General features: G+C 45.8%; 2 protein-coding genes across 4 annotated transcripts in view; one reads left to right on the top strand and one right to left on the bottom strand.

Moving 5' to 3' along the window:
- The window catches only part of LOC140899995 (ATPase family AAA domain-containing protein 3), a 70,735-nt gene extending 61,882 nt beyond the window's left edge, over positions 1 to 8,853 (bottom strand). For both annotated transcript variants that reach the window (XM_073316409.1, XM_073316410.1), the window contains exons 1-7: positions 8,583 to 8,853; positions 7,194 to 7,270; positions 6,529 to 6,630; positions 5,562 to 5,621; positions 5,037 to 5,106; positions 2,395 to 2,560; positions 1,472 to 1,541 (exon numbers count right to left, since the gene is read on the bottom strand). In XM_073316409.1, the coding sequence (XP_073172510.1) occupies positions 1,472 to 1,541; positions 2,395 to 2,560; positions 5,037 to 5,106; positions 5,562 to 5,621; positions 6,529 to 6,630; positions 7,194 to 7,270; positions 8,583 to 8,802 (765 nt within the window). In that variant the 5' untranslated portion in view covers positions 8,803 to 8,853. The remainder of the gene's footprint in view (positions 1 to 1,471; positions 1,542 to 2,394; positions 2,561 to 5,036; positions 5,107 to 5,561; positions 5,622 to 6,528; positions 6,631 to 7,193; positions 7,271 to 8,582) is intronic.
- Positions 8,854 to 9,159: 306 nt separating this feature from the next.
- Positions 9,160 to 20,706, top strand: LOC140900117 (uncharacterized). Of its 2 annotated transcripts, none has more exons than XM_073316775.1 (5): positions 9,160 to 9,275; positions 12,389 to 12,522; positions 13,620 to 14,493; positions 16,438 to 16,611; positions 17,815 to 20,706. In XM_073316775.1, the coding sequence occupies exons 1-5, from the start codon at positions 9,229 to 9,231 to the stop codon at positions 17,978 to 17,980; spliced, it is 1,395 nt and encodes a 464-aa protein (XP_073172876.1). In that variant the 5' UTR covers positions 9,160 to 9,228; the 3' UTR covers positions 17,981 to 20,706. The 2 variants fall into 2 exon arrangements, with proteins under 2 accessions (XP_073172876.1, XP_073172877.1); XM_073316776.1 differs by lacking the exon at positions 9,160 to 9,275 and adding an exon at positions 9,707 to 11,803.
- Positions 20,707 to 21,948: the final 1,242 nt, after the last annotated feature.

Below are 21,948 nucleotides of genomic sequence, written 5' to 3'. Positions count from 1 at the left end.
CCCAACTGGGTCTGTGGGTCCTGATCCAAAGACTCAAGTAGGTTTTTGAATTAGACCACTATTCAGTTTCACACTGCACCTGGCTTTATAAAACCAACAGGCAGAGGTGAGAAGCAGGCAGAACAAACCTAGAGGGCAGTGCAAAATTACGTATTTTTTCATAAGAGGAAGTTGGTAAAAATAGTGGAACCAAGATAAGGAGAAGAGAGAAAGTTTAACCGTTAGCAGGTGTTTGACGGCATAATTTGTATTTATACTGTACAATGCACAGGAAGGAAACCCTTCTTAATAAACTGCTTAGTTACCCAGAAAGCTTCTCACGACGCTCACCCGCAGCTCAAATGGTAAGACCCACTGCGCCTCTAGTGATCAATGCTTGGCATATTATATATATATGCTGATTACCCCTCCAAAGTGCTATATGAACCTCAGTTAAGGGGAAGAAAATGAATCTGAACACAGATCTGGTTGAAAGAGGAACAGTGTCCCAAGGGAAGAGGAGGAAGCCCTGTTGTTCAAGTCATTGACAGCCAGAAAAGGGCAGTTTTCCCGCTCTGTCATCTTAGTTTTCCAGGCTAGACCTGGCCTATATTTTGAACATTAAAAAACAAACAGAAACTCCCTTCACTCCAAAACCCCCTTTTGGAGCTTTGTTGTCCAGCCTAGAGTAAAGAGGGCATAAGCTCAACTTGTTCCCCCTCTTTGCAAGTACACCTTAATGCATTTATGATACTCTTTCCATCCCACCCCGAAGAGTCACTTCCAATTTTGTTACAGTGCCACCGACAAGACACCAAGACAGGCTCTTCTCTTTCCTAAATATGAGAACCGAACAGGAAGAATGCACTGGAGTTCTTAATCAACACTATTAAATGAATTGCAATGTTCGGCCAAACAAAATAAAAGGAGCAAAATAAGTAGAGATCTGTGATTCCAGTGAGGGTTGTGTATTTACTGAAAGATGGAACTGTCAGTGTTTACTACTGATGAAAAAGCTAACAAAAAAGTCACTGTAATCTAGTCAATTTCAGAAAGTGAGTTAGTAATATCAGACGTTCTACTTGTCCTTGTGACACTCTTGTCAGCTTCTTGGTTTAAAGACAGTCTCATTTTTAAAATAATTTATCCTCTCTGCTGTTGCTGGATGAAAGACCCACAAAAAACCAACGGGCAGGGGAAACTAAATACAGGAGAAACAGTGAAACAGAGTACATAAAATGCTGTAACATGCACAAAGTAAATGGGAGAAGTTTTCATTTTTGTCTACTCTTGTAATAATTATAACCTTGCATGTTAATTGGAGGCAGACTTAAGTATGCTTTTGAGTTGATGGTGTCTATCTCGGATAGTCAGCTCTTAGTTTCTAACCCAGAATTTTTAACATTACCAGGGACAAGGAGAAAAAAAATACAAAATCAGGTTCGCAAATAACTGTTGTCTATCTTCCAAAAGATATATGTCCACAGCTTACCGTGGCTGTAACTTTATCCCAGTCTGTTACAAAGGCACGAAATCCTTCTCCAAACAATGTACCCGCTGTCCTGTGGAAAGAGAGCAGCAGTGTAAGCAGAGACTTTGGAGTAGAGGCAGGAAAGGGGGAAGGATTTTAAGTTTGAAGGACAGAATTGCAAGCAGCTTACAAGATTACTCCAGTTTCCCTGATGACTTTCTTCAGAACCAGTCAAAGCTAACAGAGCTCACCCAGGAACCCAAACATACAGGGCAAATATACTTATAATCGTCTGGTGTATATGGGATTAAATCCAGAAGAGCTTCTGGACCAAAGCTAATATGTTTATTTTTTACTCACTTCATTAGAGTTGAATGATAATAAAATTTCATGGTTACTTAGCCATTCTAGATACCTTCCAGCCAAGAATCCTAAAGGACTTCATAACAGTCAATGAATTAAAGCTGACAATACCCTTGTGAGGTAGGTAAATTTTACGTTTGTTTTGTAGGTGGGGAAACTGTCTCAGAGATTAAGGGTGAAACCTCCTTTCACTGGAGCCAATGAGATGGTTGCCAAAGATTTTCACAGAGCGAGGATTTCCCCCAAAAATGATCAGGTTAAGGTCACATGGTCTGTTAGAGAACTCAGACTAGAATGCAAGTATCCTGGCACCCAAAACATGACTAACCACTAGACAATAGTTCTCCCTTCCACTACACTATCCACCCTAATCACACCTAGAGATAGGGAAACAGCAGTTTTTAATACACTACCTTGGGGCAGAAAATGAAGGAACACCAGCAATAACAATCTTTCCCTTTAAACTTGTGCCAAAAAAACAAACCCAACCAAACTCCAAGGTTTTTTATACAGCCCATTTGATGGGGGTGGTGTGAGGCAGTAGCAAGGTGACCAACTCCCCTCAGCTGGTTTGCACGTACTTGAGGGAATCTAACACCGTCTGGCGATGCTCAGCAGCTTTCAGGCGGATCTGCTCCCGAATGAGATCTGCGTTCTCACGCTCAGCCTTTGCGCGGGCTCGCACTTCCGCTTCAATACGCAGCATCTCATTCTTGTGCCGCAGCTCCATCTCCCGCTCCACAGTGGCTTTAAAAGAAACAAGGGGGTGGGATTTTACTCTGGGCTTTATCCCAAAACCCAGCTTTTGGGAGAGGGGTAAATATTATCAGCTTTGCTACATGTCAGATGCGTGTGACCTGACAACAGATTTCAGTGACCACCAGCCTGCCCACAAAAGGAAGCAAGTCAATACAACAGCATGAAAGCTAAGTCTAGGAATCTTCCCTCTAAGAACAAGGAGATGGTCATCTCTGTAATATTTAGGCAGGAGTGCACCAAGAATTATTATTGCATTCTGGGAACACGTTACCAAGAGAATACACTGAATACATTTGTTCAGAGAAGAGCAACAAAAATAATCAGGGTGAGTGTGACATCAGAGAAAAGAATAAGAAAACTGAATACAGACTGGTAGAGATTGGCTGTGCAAGGTCAAGGGGGAGATGGTAACAAACCTAAGAATGTACACGCCCAGGATGTGCAACTAGGAGTAATGGGATGAAAGTGAAAGGTCAATGTAGGCGGAGTTAAAGGAAAAACATCCCCCAGGAGTGAAATCTACTAGACTACGAACAGGATTGGTAGAACTCCATTTTTATTTTTTTCCAATTCCAAAATTCTATATTCATTTTTATTTTTAATAATCAATTTTTAATTATTGCTAGTTGCTGGAAATTAAGGGTTGTAGGGCTGAGGGTTTTTTAGGGCAGCGCTGACAGCGAGGCTGCAGAGGCTCCATGCACAGTAGAGAAGCCCAAGACACCCAGGCACAAGGTGCAGGAAGGCTGTGGTCCTGCAAGGGTGGAGCGGAGACCCCAGCCAGGACTCTGAGGACGACAAGCCCTGCTCGCAGGGGGAGGCCACCATGGTGCTGAATGGCTCTGTCCCCAGCTGCTGTCATAGGAGTGAGGACACAGCCAGTGCCAGTGGTGCTGCAGAGGGATCTCTGACCTGCTGCAGGGCCACTGACATCCAATCCCTGCAGGCGCCCGGGGGAGGCTGCACTCCCAACAACTGTCACCAATTGATATTTTTTCGTTGATTTCAGCGTGCCAGCTGAAATTTATATGCCAACAGTTATCAATTTAAATCAAATCCCGCCAAGCCTAACTATGGAACAATCTCCCAACAAGGCCCAGCATTTGAAATACTTAAAATTAGAGACAAACACTAGAGGATGCATTAGAGGGGACAGTACTGTGCTGGACTGCAGCAGAAGGAACTGGATGACTTCACAGATCTTTTCCACTTCTAATTTCTACGTGCCTACAGAAAAAGCCAGGTCACAAACAAGACAGGCTAACAAGATACTTAAAATCGACACTGGATTTCAAGTGTTAATGCTCTAGAGAAGTCCTAGCCAAACACCCGATTGATTCTAATGGTTCCTGATAAAATCCTGAGGGCAGGAAATGCAGGAGTGCTGCATTACCTACAGTATTACTAGACCAAGAAAGGTTGGTGTATTGCAGTGTTCAGCCACTGGAAGCCACACTCGAGTACTTTTATTTAAACAAAGGCTCTCTATAGAAGTTTAGCCTCTCCCAGAAATGAGCTACAGGCACCAGCAACTCCAAGAGATCTACAAGAATACACAGTAAACTGGGGTTTAAATCTACCCTGCACTGTCTGTCTGTGTGGACGCTGCCCACATGCCCTAACAGTTCCATAATGCACTTTGATCTACTCTGCTTTGGAACAGAGTAGATCAAAGTGTACGAGGGAACTGTTAATGTGTGTCAGCAGGGTCCACAAGGACAGTTAGATTCACATCCTGGCTTGCCGTGAACTAAATGTTCTTGTAGACCAGGGGTGGGCAAACTACAGTGCGGGGGCCACATCTGGCCCTCGAGCTCCAGCCAGGGGGCGGGGTCTGGGGCTTGCCCCACTCTGCATGGCTCCTGGAAGCAGCAGCATGTCCCCGCTCTGGCTCCTATGCGTAGGGGCAGCCAGGGGGCTCCGCACATGGCCAATGGGAGCTGAAGGGGCAGTGCCTGCAGACAGAACAGCAAACAGAACCGCCTGGCCATGCCTCCATGTAGGAGTCGGAGGGGAGACATTGCGCTGCTTCTCCGAGTTGCTTGAGGTAAGTGCCGCCCAGAGCCTGCACTCCTGACCCCCCTCCTGCGCGCCAACCCCCTGCCCAGATTCCCCCTCCCGCCCTCCGAACCCCTCGGTCCCAGCCTGGAGTACCTCCCACACCTTGAACTCCTCATTTCTGGCCCCACTCCAGAGCCCACACCCCAACCCCTAGTTGTGAGCATTCATGGCCTGCCATACAACTTCCATATCCAGATGTGGCCCTTGAGCCAAAAAGTTTGCCCCCCGGTGCAGACAAACCCTAAAACCAGCTGTGATTTAGCTGCTGCTTGCAGATCCTGCATTATGAGCCCTCTAATAGCCTACCAGTCAGTATGTACTAGTACTCCAAATACAGTTCAGAGGTTGCTCTGAATAGCCACTTAATCCCCAACCAAAAGGCGAAACTGAAATATGACATTACCTCGCCTCATTGCTTCCTGCTTCTGCACAGATTCCTCCTGCTTCCTCAAGTTCTCTTCATTAAGGAGTTGCTAAGAAGAAGAGATCACATCAGAAGATGAATTAGGTTGGGAGAAAAGGCAAAACAGGAAGATGGAAAACTGTAGTTTTCACACACACTAGCTGTTTTAAGATCGCCAATCAACCTAATACACATGCAGACCTAAACATTACAAATGCTCTGGAAAAAAAAAATACTTAAGAATTAAATATGTTCTTCCTCCCAAAACCCACAATCTCATGTTCTCCCAGCTACTTCTTGCACCTTTGTCCTATTTGCTGTCAGTTGCTTTTGCATCAGACCTGCTAGGCTTGGAATGTAGTAACCCTGAGGCTGTGCAAAAAAATCTAAGCTCTCCCATCACAGTGGTGCATAGCATCAGTCACTGGGTTATGAGGGTGGAGCATAATTTAGCATCATTGCTCCTAGTGAAGTTAACACAGATTGGCTAAGCTCTCAGCAGTTTTAGAAGATGGAACATCTTACCTGTTGTCGCAGCTGCTCTTCATAGCGCTGTCTTGCCAGTTTGTCCTGATATTGGGCCCTCTTCAAAAAGAAAAGAGGAAATGCAATAAAAACCCTGCTCTAATCAGCAAACAAGACTTGAGTATAAGAAGCAAAAGAGATCAGCATTTGAAATAGAACACTGTCAATGTGTTAGACAATCAGTCCTAGACCAGTGCCAAAAAAGCTCTGCTGGCTGAAGATGTAGGGCAGAAGGGGTTGATACATATAAAATTAGGGCTCGTGACAAATGGCAAGGATGTTGAACCTTAAAAACCAGTTTGTCAGCAATAAGAATGAAAGCTGAACTGCATTTCCCCAATTTTAGCATTACTGTCCCAAGAGCTGTTAGACCCCACTGATACACCCCATCAAAAAGCTGCTCAAAAGCCAGCTCATAAAAAGAAAAATAGTTTGTCAAATTCTGGGTTAAGATGGTAATTTCCTGAGATCTCTTTCCAAAGGGTTAGATTCCAGAAGACTTAAGAGAAACAGGGAAAATTAGAGGCAATCTGAGATTGCACTCCAAGTAATTTAGGATGCATTTCATTGTCTAGCCAACAGATATGCTGGGTAAGCCAGTAGTTTTCAATTTTTTTCATATCATGACTAATACCTGCAAGCAAGGATGCATCCTAAAATGTTTTACACCAATTCCCTGCAGCACTTAAAGACAATTCAAAGGCAGAGCCAAGGAACTGGTCCAATTTACTGGATTCTTCAGGGTGTCTTAGGGTCTGTTACAAGCAGCTATGCAAACCAGTGTCAACGGAACACCAGAGCTGGGGAATGAGGCAGATTCAACTGGGCATGACCTCCCCTTAGGGACCGCAACCCCCAGGTGGAGAATAGCTGGTGTAACTGAATAAGCCTCTCATGGTGTGTTTCCCATTCCAGCCAGCACAACAAGCCAGCCATCATGTCTGCTAGTTTCCCCAAGTTTCCTTACCGCTTGATGCTGTCTGGTTTCTTCACTTAGTGTCTTTCTTCTCTCATCTGCTTGTACCCGGATCTGTTCGTTCTTCAGCTGTTCAATGGCTGCCTCGTATTCCTATGAGAAATGGGCCAGCATACGTCAGCTTAACACAAAAGCCTCCAGAGGGCTACAAATGATAATCATATTCTTCAAAATAGGTTTCTAATAGGTTTCGGTTCCTCAGCGGGGTAATGCAATTCTTAAGACCAGGAATCATAGCTGATTTTGTGTTTTGCAAAGTGCCACGTACACTTACCGTGCTATATTAGAGGCTCAGACACCATAAATTAGGTACTGGGAAAAGAAACAAATGTATTGCCGTTGTGGACAAAGGATATTCTGGGAGCTACAATACCAATACGAACCACAAAATATCACAAGTTCTTAGCACAGACATAAACCCTGTAAAAGAGCAGAAATTAGTCCGGCTGCAATGCTGCATTTCCAGACTCTCTTTTTTATAAATCAAATGAAGTAATGAAAATGCAGGGAAAGGCAGTGTACTAAAAGTGAACTCCTCTGTGCAAGAAAAAATCAAAATAGCCAAGGCAGATCGTTAGACAATGAGGGCCAAAATCCATCCAATGAAGTCAGCAGAGCTGCAGTAGGCATGAATTTGATCCTGAGGCTCAACATACCTTAATTTTGGACTGCTGCTCCATTTGCAATGTCTGTTCCTGCAGCTGAGCAAGACTAAGAGCATCTTTTGCATGGCCTGAAATTAATAAGGTTGTTTAAGAACTTATTTCTGCAGTATTAGATCCTACTTTTCTAAGCAAACTTGGTGCTGGTGAAAGATGTCACGCTTATGGCTCTAGAAACTGAAGTCTTCCGTCCACAAAACATTCAGTGTCTAGGCATTTTAAACACAGTAGTCCTATGAGGACCACAACTCAAAAGGGCACTGAGCAATTGATTGCTTGGTGTAACCATGTGCAAGAGCTGCCTGAAAGCAGCTGCCAACTCCAACTATTTCCTCTGTGTTTAAAGAAACAACACAGTGTTGAAGGCATAAGAGAAAGATGTTTCGTATGTTATGTTCCAAAAATTTGTTGCGCCCCCGCACTTCTGGCCAGGAACCTTCATCATCACCCTCAAATGCTCCCAACTCTTACAGTAAGGAAGACCAAAAACATTCCATGGCTATTTTATTCCTCAAAAAGGAGTATTTCAGGGCTCAAAACTGTGTGTGTTATAATTTGTTAATTTACACTTTATCATAATGAGGTGCTGAACCAAACGCATGAATGGAAATGGGGAGGGGGGCCTGCTCACAGGACAAAGAGTCTGCCACTTCTAGGTCATAGATCTGAACCTGATGCAGGCCAGAGGTTGCACAAGGTTATTAGCAAAAAGAACAGGAGGACTTGTGGCACCTTAGAGACGAACCAATTTATTTGAGCACGAGCTTTCGTGAGCTACAGCTCACTTCATCAAATGCATTCAGTACATCCGATGAAGGGAGCTGTAGCTCACGAAAGCTCATGCTCAAATAAATTGGTTCGTCTCTAAGGTGCCACAAGTCCTCCTGTTCTTTCTGCGATTACAGACCAACACGGCTGCTGCTCTGAAACAAGGTTATTAGCAGCCGATGGCGGCTGGCCAGCCTGTGTGAATTCAGCCGGCGGCGGGCTCGGCCCAGGTTTTAACAAAGCAGCTTCCATCAGCAGAACGATCATTACCACGGCCCGGCTCCGCAGAAGCGCGAAGAACGGACAGTCGCAGAGGCAAAGCGCCTTTCCCGGCGCAGACGAAGTCTCTCCAAAGCAAGGCAGAGGCAGACGCACTGAGCAACCTCACCGCCAGACTCGGAGTCCCCGGAGCTGCGATTTCAGGCTCATGGCAGCGGCGCCTGGCCCGGCCTGGCCTGGCCCGGCCCGGCGCGGATCCCCCAGCCACGTGCCCTCCCCCACGGGCCTGCCGCGCAGCCCCCACCGGCCGGGCTATGGGGCACTGGCCCTGGCAACGGAGCAGCCCCTCCCGCCGCGGCTGCGGGCCCCCTCAGTCCCGAGCAGCCCCCCACTCACGGGAGGCCTCCAGCTCCCGGGCCGCCTTGGCCGCCCGCTCCAGCCCGGTGGGGTCAAAGTTGCTCCATTTGTCCTTGGGCGTGTTCCGGTCCCCGGCTCCGTCCCCCGCTGCGGGGCCCCCGGCGGAGGGAGGGGGCGGCAGGGCCAGGCCGGCCCCGCCCGGGCCTGCGTCCCCCGCCACGGGGGGAGACCCCCGGTTGAGGCCGAACAGCCACGACATGGTGCCCGCGCCGCCGCCGGGAGACCAGCCACACGCGGAGCGGCCGCCGCTTCCACCGCGCAGGCGCGGCCCCGCCCCCCCTGCGCCCATTGGAGCCGACCAGCCGGGCATCACCAGCGCGTGAAACTTCTCGGGAGTTCTGATTGGTGAAGCTGGGAATGCCGTCCACACGTCCCGCGGAGAGGCACATCCTAGGTCACGTGAGGCCTTTCCCTACTTCCGATTGGTTCGATGCTGGAGTGGGACTCGAGGAGGCGGCTCGGAAGAGTAATCCGATTGGTTATCGAGACCGCTGAGCGGGCGGGACTTCGAGGTCAGGAGGGGAGAGGAGAAGGGGCGAACGGAAAGGCAGCGGGGCGGCGCTTCCGCCTAGCAACGAGAGTGTTGGGGGCGTCGCTAAGGAGGGGGAAGCTGCCGGTGCTGGACATGGCGGAGCGAGGGCTGCGGGTGCGGGGCCGCGGAGCCCGGATCAGGTGCGGTGCGGGCGGGGCCAGGGTGGCGTGACTCCCCCCGGGGGACGGGCGGCAGGAGCCACCGGGGCGTGGTCCCCTTGGAGGGAGGACCCCCAGGGGTGTGAGCCCCTGCGGCGGGAGGGGGAGCAAGGAGCCCGGGGGGGAGTGTTACCCACCCCGCAGGAGCGGGTAGGAACCCCCAAGGGGTGATCCTGGGGGGAGGAGCCCCGGGGGGGGGTCCCCGGGTAAGTGCATCAGAGGGGTCGCCGTGTTAGTCTGGATCCGTAAACGCGGCGGAGAGGCCTGGGGCACCTTCCAGACTCACCGAGGTGCTGGAGCATGAGCTTTCCGGGGCGACTCCCCGCTTCCTCGGCGGCACGCAGTGGAAATTTCCAGAGGCAGGCATAAATATGCAAGCCAGAATCAGGCTGGGGATAAGGAGGTTAGTGCAACCAGGGAGGATGAGGCCCTCTTCTAGCAGATGAGGTGTGAACGCCAAGGGAGGAGAAACGGCTTTTGTGGTTGGCGAGCCAGTCACAGTCTTTGTTTCCTCCTGAGCTGAGGGGGTCAGATTTGCAAATGAACTGAAGCTCCGCAAAAAGAAAAGGAGTACTTGTGGCACCTTAGAGACTAACCAATTTATTAGAGCATAAGCTTTCGTGAGCTACAGCTCACTTCCTCAGATGCATATCGTGGAAACTGCAGCAGGCTTTATATATACACAGAGAATATGAAACAATACCTATTCCCACCCCACTGTCCTGCTGGTAATAGCTTATCTAAAGTGATTTCCAGCACAAATCCAGGTTTTCTCACCCTCCACCCCCCCACACAAATTCACTCTCCTGCTGGTGATAGCCCATCCAAAGTGACAACTCTTTACACAATGTGCATGACAATCAAGCTGGGCTATTTCCTGCATAAATCCAGTTTCTCCGCAGTTTCTCTTTGAAGTCTGGTCCTGAAGTTTTTTTTGCTGCGGGATGGCTGCCTTTACATCTGCTCCTGTGTGTCCAGGGAGGTTGAAGTGTTCCCCTACAGGTTTTTATATATAGCCATTCCTAATATCTGGTTTGTGTCCATTTATCCTTTTACATAGGGACTGTCCAGTTTGGCCGATGTACATAGCAGAGGGGCATTGCTGGCACATGATGGCATAGATTACATTGGTGGACGTGCCCGTGAATGAACCGGTGACGGTGTGGCTGATCTGGTTAGGTCCTGTGATGGTGTTGCTGGTGTAGATATGTGGGCAGAGTTGGCATCGAGGTTTGTTGCATGGATTGGTTCCTGAGTTAGAGATACTATGGTGTGGTGTGTAGTTGCTGGTGAGAATATGCTTCAGTTTGGCGGGTTGTCTGTGGCGGAGGACTGGTCTGCCTCCCAAGGCCTGTGAAAGTGAGGGTTTGTTGCCCAGGATGGGTTGTAGATCACTAATGATGCGTTGGAGAGGTTTTAGCTGAGGACTGTATGTGATGGCGAGTGGAGTTCTGTTGGTTTCTTTCTTGGGCTTGTCTTGCAGCAGGAGGCTTCTGGTTACACATCTGGCTCTGTTGATCTGTTTCCTTATTTCCTTGTGTGGGTACTGTAGTTTTGAGAATGCTTGGTGAAGATCTGGTAGGTGTTGGTCTCTGTCTGAGAGGTTGGAGCAAATGCGGTTGTACCTCAGTGCTTGGCTGTAGACAATAGATCGTGTGGTGTGTCTGGGGTGGAAGCTGGAGGGCCACCCCCTGGGTGATATGGGCCTCCCAGAGAAAGGGGACATGAACCCCGGGAGCGCTTCCAGGAGACAAGGGGGTATCAGCCCCATGGAATGGCCTCCACAGGGGTGGGGATATGAACCCCCAATTGAAATGTGCAAAGTGCGAGCCCCAGGGCGCTCCTGCTTTATTATAATACTTTGCCCTTCTCTAGCTCCTTCTAACCAAGGTGCTCAGCGCACATTAATGAGCTCACACCCATCACCGTGCGGTAGGGGAAAGTACAAGGCCTAGTTACAGCTGACAAAGCTAGTGCAGAGAGGAAAGGTGATTTGGCCAAGATCCCACAGCAGCTCAGTGGCATGGCAGGTATTGAATCTAGGAGTCTGGGTTTCCCACCCTTGGCTTTGAGTCTTACACACATTATACTGTAGAAATGGGCGGATTAACTTTTTCATTAATTCTCAAAAGTGTGAATATGGTAATTGACCTGGCAGTGATTGTTTCCAGCAACAGGTAAGCAGCATTGCTGCCCAACAAAAGACAGCAGAGAATGTAAAATTAATTTACTGTGAAATAGAGTCAACCTCTTGTAAAAACAAATAAATAGTTCTGCAGAATTTCTGTTCATTTATGACAGCAAAAATAAGGTAAAGAGAAAGATAATTTAATAATGATCAGGGTTCCTTCCAGTGTCTGGAATCCAGCCAGCTAGACCAATGGTGCGTTAACTCCCATGTCCCAGTTCCTGCAGCACTGGAAAAGACAGCTAAGATCTAGTGACTAAAGGGAAAGTTTCAGAGGAATGAAAAAATCCCTACCAAAGCACCTGCTGATCAGCTCATACCTGTAAGCTTGAGGCTTGAAAGTCTTTACAATATTTATTTTAGCTTGTATCACTAGAGGTGCTATTTCTGTTTATGCGCACTTTAACAACGCTTTTTAAAAGGTATCCTGGATAAAACAGCAGAAATGATAATTGAATGGCACAGATCAAAACTAGCAGCCTTTGGAATGAGTGAAAGTATTTACAGAGTATAGAAACTAAGACAATGAAGGAAAACAAACAGTCTATGTTCGGAGTGATCTGGAGTCTGCTCTCCGATAACCAGCTTTTCACCATTTCAACTCCATTGACTTAAATTAAGTTCCTAGTAATTTACATTGGTATAAGGGAGAGGAAGCAATTCAAGTCTGTTTCTGTCTTTCGATTTCCACAATAACCACCTACTTCAGAGGAGAGATACCACTGGAGGCTGCCATTGTCAGAGCCTGTGTTAGACGTAGTTCACATCTGAATATAGACTATTATGCATATTTAGACTACAGTGGACACTTCCCACCAGTTTCAAGAGTAACACAAACATACACACGACCTGTTATTAAAATTAATACAAACACTCAACACTAAAATGTTTTCTTTTTTCTTTAAAGAGAGAAACCAAACAAATTCCTTAGCAGCACCCAGAAAACTACTACAACTCACTGTCTGAGCCTCAAAGGACCGGAAAAGAACCAGACACTGCACAGCAACTGGGAAGGAACTTCATTATTTAAAAAACAAATTGGTAGGATATAATATAAATCCTGATAAAGTCACCGCTTTGACAGTGGATGCTCTCTTTTTACATAGTATATCTTATCATCTGGAAAAGACTGTGGGCCCTATTCAGGTTTCAAGCTAGTGTAAATCAGGAATAATTGCAATGGAGCCAACCAGTGTGAATGACATCAGGATAAGGACCACTTTATTTAAGCTATAGAAGACCGATGTTCAAAGGATCTCTGTCATATTTGTGTGTATTTATCTTAAACATACAGAATATAGATCTTTTAAATCCAAAATGAGAGCAAATATATTTTACCAAAGGATTTAAAAATTGCATGAAGTGTTAACTCACTTAATGTTGCCTGTATTTTGCATCTAGGAGAATGGTGGTGGTTTTTTGTTTTGTTTTTAAAACAGGAAGGAGGGGTGTCAGGTCTAAACATCAGAACTGACAAACCTAGATTCTCTAGGGCAGACTCAAACTTGGCTAGATTTAATCGGTGCTGTATGTATATAGGACCCGATCCTGCAAATACTTACTACTGGACCTCGGGCGTGCTACTAGAAGTACTCCTGGGGAGACTGTGGCACCATTCACAGTAGTAAACATTATAGTCAGTGGTTAGTGTTTGCAGGATTTGTCCGATAGCATATGAAGTGCTTTGAGATCCTTTGGAATGCAAGTCCCTAAGAGATGTAAAATTATTGGGCCATATTCTCTGCTACTATTTTTATGAAAGATTGTGCTTTAAAATGAGAATAATTCCAAACTACCACTAGTTAGCCTCAAACTGACTACATCTCATCCAGATTTTTCTAGGGTCAGTTCTCAGACGTCCAATACTTATCCCTGACTGCCTTATTTATAACACATTGTATAACGTCCACCCCTTAAGGGTAGAGCTGTGTGCCACAATACGTATAACATACAGAATAATTCTTCTATCCCTGGGGGGCTGTGAAGCTTAGATTATAAAGTGCAGTGAGATCCTTTGACAGAAGTACGTACACTACGTTATTTCTGCTCTGTGCTAACAATAGCTACTGATAATGTAGAGCAGTCTACAAGTATAATTAATAGCATTTCCTAAATAAATGCATTTTTTCCCCACCTAGAAACTAGCTTATCTCCATATATAGAAGAGAGTCCCAGCATTGATGACTTAGAAGAAAGTTTGCGGAAACTTAAAGTTCAGGTGGACAGTTTGGCCTCAAGTCTGAGTTTTGACCCTCATCAAGATTATGCCATAGATTCTGGCGCTACAGTCAACTCGAACACTTTTAATTCTACGTGGCCAAGATTTCATAATGGGACCTATGCAGAGGCAGACACTGGAGATGCACCAAAGCAATCTGCAGAGTCAGAGTGGTTTCTGAACCCAAGACATCTAGTCAAACCATTGGGAGAGTATCCAGCACTAACAAGCTTAGGCCTTCCTACGTTCTCCACGTCACCCATCAACTGTGTGCCAGGGCTCCTGGGGAGTGAGATTGCAAGTAGGAACTATGTGCCATCACTGGATCTTGCACATACAGAGTCTTTCCCAGTGAAGCTTGGTGCTCCTCATGTGATTGGAGTCAGGTCATTGTTGCCCCCTAAAATCCCGGTGCAGGATCGCTCTCCTGAAAGGTCCCTCTCCCTTGATCGTTCTGGGACCAACCGATCCCGTTCATTCTCTCCGGCTCCCAAAAGAAGCCGGTGGCTAAGATCTCGCTCACAGTCACCTAGACCCATCTGGAGACCAAATTCTGCTAAGGCAAATGCCTGTGCCCAGCCTCCACCGCACTTTGGCAGGTCCAAGTCCAGCAGAAAGAAAACGGCTTCAACCAGACAATCACGATCCAGAATATACAAACCAGGAGCCCTGGCTGCCAGGTCCTGTACTCCAGCCAGGATGAATACAAGGGGAACACTGAGCTATTCTTGGAGCCCTTACAGTCTGCCCTCCACCGCTGTATCCTCACCAACAGCTCAGGAGATTAATGAACGGTAAGAAAAGGCTTGTGCGGACATTCAAACTTTCCAGGAGTTCTTCCTGTCAGTGTGAGTCCAGACCATGTTACTAGATAACTATCAGATGTAACTTTGGACCACATTCCACACTGGTTTGTCCAAACAGTGTAACACACACAAGAAAGTACATTATATTCCCAGGCTACATTGTAATTTGGTTTTTAATTTGTTACCTTAGGGCTTGATCCAAAGCCACTGGGAGTCTTTCCATTTGATTTAAAATGGATTTTGGATCAGTCCCGGGAGAACGTAGTTTAAAACCAAACAACCAACCCGAAGTCAGAATTTTACCGTAGCTTTTAATGTAACATCACCTCTGTAGCCTTTTTTATTAAAGTGAATTTAGTAATGTTGTATTACACCATCCTGGGTTCAGCTGTGGTGGCTACAGTTTCAAGCTCAAAAGAGCGAAAGTCACCTCTGCTACTTGCTTCAGATTTAGAGCCTCTATGTACACCTAAAGACCCAGGATAGTGACCACACAGACATTCACAAGTACAAGGGCTAGTCTGTTTTACAAGTTTTATTATAGTTACAGTTAAAGTTATGATTATCCATGTATATAAAATTCTATAAAGACCTATGCACAAGTTAGAAATATAGTCATACTCCTATTCTTAAGGTCTGATGGATGTCTTGCCAATGATCATCAGAGGGATGGTTCCTGCTGGAGTTTTCCTGTAGGGAACTCTTTTTACCCAGTCTGGGAGCCCTCTTTCATCTTGTGATTCTGACTTCACTTACATTCCGCATATATGGATGAAGGTGTCCATCCTCTTTTTCCTTATTTGTATTGTGTCCCCCAAGAATATTGGGGTGTCCCATTTTTCATAGGTTGTTTGTAGTTCCTTTATTCCCATTAGCATTGATGCACATAGTGCAAGCTTTGGTAAGGGCCTGTGTTAGAACAATATGACTACCGGGTATCTTGTAGTCAAAACTTACTCTTCAGGTTAATTGTTCACAGTACCACCCACTGGTACATCTTTTCCCATAATCTTGTGGCATAAGTAAGTGACCAAAAAATGACCCTATATCAAGCATTTTTTAAGCCTGTGACCTAGTATGGGTAAGTATGACATCTTCCAGACCTCAGGTTGTGGGCCTTGCATGTCAGCCCTGCTTACTTCACTACCTAATGCATACTTCTCACTTCTTCTAAATACTGATCAATCTTATACTTCTAGAATGCTACAACGTAAATCTTTTTAGCACAGAATGATTATGTATGACACAACACACAAGTCATGAATGATCAAATGAACCAATTGGCCACACCACTCATGTGATGCTCTCACCAGTTTCATTGGAGGTGCTAATTAGTGCTTTCAGAGAAGCGGTTAGTGGAGGATTACCTATATTCTAAGCAGTCGTTCTCATGATGTCTTGTGCTTTAGAGCTGTATTTAGTACATAAAAACCCTATGGTGTGTGTGAGTCAAGCTTGCTTTATACATAACAGACTTACACAAAACCCTGGAAATGAAGTTAAAGCTTCTAACATGACATTTTTTACTTCTTTACTCAGAGACACACCTCTCTGCTAGAACAAACAGCATAAAACATGACACACCTTTAACTCTGTCCCAGTAGGGATGTCAGTCTTCCAGCACTCCCTTCCTCAAACTCCGCATCACCATAAACAGCCGGATGTCCCCTAATCCTTTATCTGGAAAATCACACATGTTTGGGGGTAGGGGAAGCTGGAACAGATTTTTGGATGCCCAGCTTGAGCCACCTTAAAGGGGCCAGATCTTCAGAAAATATTGAGCACCTGCCCTTTGAAAATCCATTTGGGCACTCAACAATTGTAGCAACTAAAGTCACTAGTCACTTTGGGTCACAGTTTGTGAAATGCTTTGAATTCCCCAGCTAAGAGATGTTATAGAAATGCAAGGGCTTGTTCTTGTTGATCGATCAGGTTTTTGCAGACTCTTGCAGAAGGTGCTGTTGGGAGGTCTTTGATAGAAATGTCCCCGTATCAGAAGGAGCTGGCTCGTCTCAGGCTGGAGCGCCTGCGTGTGGAGGAGGAATGGTTATTAGAACTAAAGAGGCAGCAAGAATTGGAGCGAACTCGGGGTCCAAAACCAAAGTGGTAAGTGCAAATCCTCAACCTTGTGGGTAGCCCAAGTGGCCAGGCTGCACGCTGGGTTTCTCCAAAGGAGAAAGGGTGCTTGGACCCAGGTCAGCTTAAAACTCCTTGGCTGCAACCTCACATATAGTCTGGTGAGGAAATAACTTCACAATTCACTATAATGCTTCCAAAATACTTCACTCTCATCTAAAACCAAGCCAATCGCCTCAGGACTAAGGTTTCAAACCTTGACCTCTGCAGGGCCCAGTATTGTGAGCCAAATGGATCTGTGCATGCATGCACATTTTGTGGGTGCAGTTTGGTGCCGGGTTCTGAAAATGTAGGAGCAGCTATTGAACCAGCAGAGGGAGCACAAGCTAACTAACAAACCTGTGAATCTGAAGCATTGATGATGCTAACAGTCATGGAGTAGCCATCTCCTCCTCTGCTCTGTGAGAAATGGCAGGGGGCGCTCATGGGAGGAGGAAATCGGTATCTGCTAAAGAGTAAAGTCCAATCTTGGTGTCTGTAAAGCAGGAGAGAGTGTATTGTTGTTTTTAACATAAGGGGAAGTACTCCAGGATCTCAGCCATGAGGGTCTTATAAGTACCTGGATAGATAGTGGGAGATTTATTATTGCGCCTCTTAAAGAGTTTCCCAGAGTGAGGGTCACTTGGTCCTGCATGTCTGTTAGTGACTTGTGTCCTGTCTCCCATGAGGGTTCTATAACATCCTTCTAAATTGGGCCCCGCCCAAGGCAGGGTTGTAGCACATTGAGGCCGCCTGTAGACTTAATGAACTTCTTTTAATCCACTCTCATGTACGGCTCTGTCTGATCCCCAGCTGGGATGATGCCACAGAGTACCCTATGCATCACACCAGGGAGTCTTAGGGCATCCAGGAGAGAAAGGCAGGATGCTGGAGAGGCAAGATTCTCTGCACACAGATATTTGGGGTTGGAGTCAGATCTGTTTTTGGGTCCAGGCATTGGATAGGTTTGTGTGTTGGGCGGAGAGTCACCAATACAAAAGTAATGCTACTTTATCATGACTTCCACCCTGGCTCAGCTGAAATCGGAGCTTGGAAGATTTGGGGATAGAAAGAAGAGTCCAGAGGACAAGGCATATTTGGGAAAGAACCATTTATGTGGTGCCTGCCCCCCTGTGGCTTTTATTATTATTCCCGTCTCAGAGCCTGTCCAGTACTGTTGCTTCTCTTTTCTAGGTATGAGATGAAAAACTCCCAGTTTCATTATGAAGCCCACAAGAGTAACGAGTTGCTGAGGAACAGCCAGGACTTGCAGTCTGTATATAACTATAGGCAGGAACTGGCAGCAATGTCCAAGGAATTCCAACAGCATTTGAAACCTGCTCACCTGCACTCTCTCTAGTAATAACAAAAATGCATGGGAAGAGCTCTAACCAACCTGTGCTGGTAGGAAATGCAATCCGAGACTCCAGCCTGTGAATTCTGGAGGCCCATGTGCTGTGCTTAATGAAGAGGAAACAAGATGGTGGAGAGGGGAATTCTTTAGACCCAGTAGCCTATGGGCCAGTTCCACTCCAGTGCAACTTCACTGCCTTCAGCGCTGAAGTTGGCTTATTATCGTAAATAACAACTGACTAAATCACTAATGCTATTATTCACCTCTTTACTAAGGGCCAGCAGAAAATCTATGTGCTGGCCTTCCGCACGGGGGGGAAATCTTACCCTATGAGGAATTATCCCAAATCAACTTCCTTGCAGTATAAAAGAGCCTTTTACTGAAGTGGAGGGGAAAGGATTGAGGCAAGGGAAAAGTTAAGAGAACAAATCTATGGAAAGATTATAACGAGGACCACAGAAACAGCCCTAAAGCCCTAGTTGTCAGATCCTGCAGCTTGAGATGATGGGGAAAAAAAAAACTCCGAACACGGCATTGATTGGCTCGGACACATTGATAAATAGCATAATGGCATTTGTTCAGCCTTTCCACTGATGGTGGCCTCTCTTTTCAACACTTGCTTCCATCAAAGCGCAGTTTCAGAGCGACTCCTTGCTCTTTTTTGCAGTTTCCTTCATTCTTTCTTTAATCCCTTCTGTAATTAGCTGCCGGCTAGTGGAGCATTCCAAAAGCAGCAAGCTGTCCAGGTTCAGCTGCAAACAAAAGGCGCACTGGTTCCTGCAGCTACTTACAGATGTTCTCTGCTGCATGATCCCAAGGTGCAATGCAGGCCGTTCTGGAAGCCAAGACAATGGCAGGCTGGTAGGTTGGTTTGTTTTGGAGATTTTAGCCTGCAGTGTCCATTATTTCCACAGTTTACAAGCAAACAGCCTAGGGATGATCCATCTCTGTTCCCTAAACAATATAATTAATTCTACTTTAACAACTTTCTAGTTAACATTTTTAATTTTCCAACAGAGGCCTTAGAATATATTGATTGTTTTAATAAAACTCTGTTAACAGTGATCATTGCTAGCAATCACAGGGGGACATTAGTAGGCCTTGGTTTGGAGCACCTCAGCTATCCAGCACAGATAATCTATTTGCTACACTGAAGACAAAATATTCTGAACTATTACAGAGGGGATTTGGGAATAGGGACTAATTTCACAAGCACAGAAGGACCCAAATAAAGAAGATAAATGTCATCACTCTCTCCCTAGCTCATTTTGGTCTGACATAAACAAATTGGCTAGTCCGCTACTGGAGATATCAATGATTGCTATTATTGTTTACCTCTCCTGGGGAAGCGACTATTTTAGCCTGCCAGTTGAACACTGGGAAAGTGACAGAACTATTCAGAATACTGTTACTTTGTTCAAATCCATTCCTGTTCATTTACAATTGCATTGATCTGCCCTGTACAGTACAGAAAGATACCATGTTAGGAAACAGATCACATCCCTTTTCCCAGTAGTACCCCTAGATAAACTGAAATGTTTCAAATTAAATTTACTTTTCATTGTTTATCCTGGTTTCGTTTTTGCATTTCTGTGGGGGCATGAAGTGATCCATGTCAGTTTCACATTCTGCTTCTCCTGTATTAGCACAATGCTGCTGTGCTTGGTAGGTAAATATCACTGGGAGGTTGAAGTCTAAACAAAAAAACTTAAACTGAACTAAAACTCCAAATAATCTCTCCCCATCCTCCACTAAATCACCCCTCCCCCAAAACCTAAACACTAAGCCACGCTTCCTGACTCCCATAGCCTCTCAGAGCCAGTAACAGCCACATGAGAAAGCAAACTTCTTTACATGGGAGGCTGCATAGTCCAGTGGCTAGAATGCAGGACTGGGCATCAAGAGAGTTTGTTTCTTTTCCCAGGTCTGCCACTGACTGGCTGCGTGAGCATGGGTATGTCATTTTGCCTGTCTGAACCTCAGTTTCCTTATTTGTCGAATGTGGGTAATGATAGAATCATAGAATATCAGAGTTGGAAGGGACCTCAGGAGGTCATCTAGTTCAACCCCCTGCTCAAAGCAGGGCCAATCCCCAATTTCTGCCCCAGATCCTTAAATGGGCCCCCTCAAGGATTGAACTCACAACCCTGGGTTTAGCAGGCCAATGCTCAAACCACTGAGCTAGCCCTTCCCCCACAATACTTACCCTCCTTTGTAAAGTGCTTTGAGATCTGGATAAAGAGGACTATATAGGGCCTAGGGATTATTGCCACTTGGTTGGGCGATGGATTTGTTGCCTAGAATTTAAGCTATAGGGATTCATACTGTACATATGTAAGATTTTCTGACTTAAGAGATGGGTGAAATCTTGGCCCCAGTGAAGTGAGTGGCAAAACTCACCCAGGACTTCAGTGAAGCCAGGATTTCACCCTACGTTTTGGTAGCACGAGAAAATGATCATTGTTAGGGTATTCTCCATAGTACACATGGGTTAGAAAGAGTAGGCCAGTCTAGGTGCCTAACTAGGGATTTTGGAGCTTAACTTTAGTTATCTGTGTTTTGAAAATGTGGCTCATTACATCTTGGTTTGAAAGTGGTTCTCTCTCATCTCACTAGCTTGTAAACCTGTTCTTCCCTTTCAAGTGATCATTGTTCTCTTGTGGGATGACTGTTTTGTAGAAATTCTGTATAAATGAGAAACGTGGATGATTAATAAAATATTGCAGATTCTACCTCATGAATAGCCAATATTCCAAGGGTCTGGATTTTGCTGATTCTTGAAAGATGAATGAAATGAGGCAGCAAACAGCCCAAGTGACAACCACTGGGATTTTTAAAAGAGTGTATGGGTCTACGATATTCCACTCCCATTGAATTTCCATGGAATATGGGTGCTTAAGTCCTTTTGACACCTTTGCAATCCCATCCAACAATTCTTTGGAAAAGAGAATATATGCAACATTTATGTATTGCACTAAACCACCTAATGTGCGGTTATGGTCACAAATGACCAGCAATAGTGACCCATCGTCTGCATTGGCTTTACATCTCCAGCAGCTGCATTCACTCAGAGAATTTTGCCCTGTCTGTTCCAAATCCAAGCCAGAACTCAAAACCAAAATTTTCTTCCTACCCACACTGGAAACTGAATACATGACCTGGGGGGAGGAGTGCGGGGGGGAAATCAAGTGGTGTCCTTTCTGCTTTGTACATAAAACCTGTGGCATCAGAAGAGGGATGGGTGGGCCTTTTTCAGGCAAGTGGTTGTGGATTATAAATTTACATGCAGCGTCACAAAGCGTGCCATATTTACTCCTAGGGAAAATGCTGTTGCAATGTGCGTTGAAATAAAGAAGATTCTCTTCTCACATCTTCAGCTGACCCTCAGGCTCTCCTCCCAGGCTTTAGGAGATGAGCTGTTATCAATTTTCCTCTTCTAGTTTTCCTATGCAGATGCTGCATTTGCATGGGATTGGTCCTCGGTTCATTTGAAGGCAATGCTCCCCCCAGTCATGCAGTTTGGGGGTGATGAAGGAGAGAAAGCTCCCCAAAGGCAGAGGCCAGTAAGTTAGGCAGCGCTCTCATTTTCAGGTCATCTGCAAATGTTTCTTACCTGCCAGTCTGGTTCCTCTGAAGATTTTAAAGGCTGGGATTTAATAACATCCTTCATGGCAGAATGCTGGAAAGAAGCCATCTGTCCCCCTTTGGCTGTAGCACAGCCGGCCGCTCCCCCATCAGAGCATGCAGAAGCATTGGCTTCAGCAGCTGCGTATGGTAGGGACTCACGGTGCTACAGGAGAAAGTACAAAGGGGAAAGAGGAGCCCTGAACAAATGCCATTGCTCTTGGGAGCCTTTCATCCCACACATTGTCAGAGCACTTTCCTGGCAGGCTGAACACTTCCCCCTGGCCTGTGGGAACTGGTCCAGCTTTTATACCCCACAGAACTATTTTCTTCTCCTGACCAATGACAAC

This window comes from Lepidochelys kempii, chromosome 18, assembly GCF_965140265.1.
Source record: "Lepidochelys kempii isolate rLepKem1 chromosome 18, rLepKem1.hap2, whole genome shotgun sequence".
Taxonomy (NCBI): Eukaryota; Metazoa; Chordata; order Testudines; family Cheloniidae; genus Lepidochelys; species Lepidochelys kempii.
The sequence above is the reverse complement of the archived record's forward strand: the minus strand, read 5'-3'. Positions and strand labels throughout refer to the sequence as shown.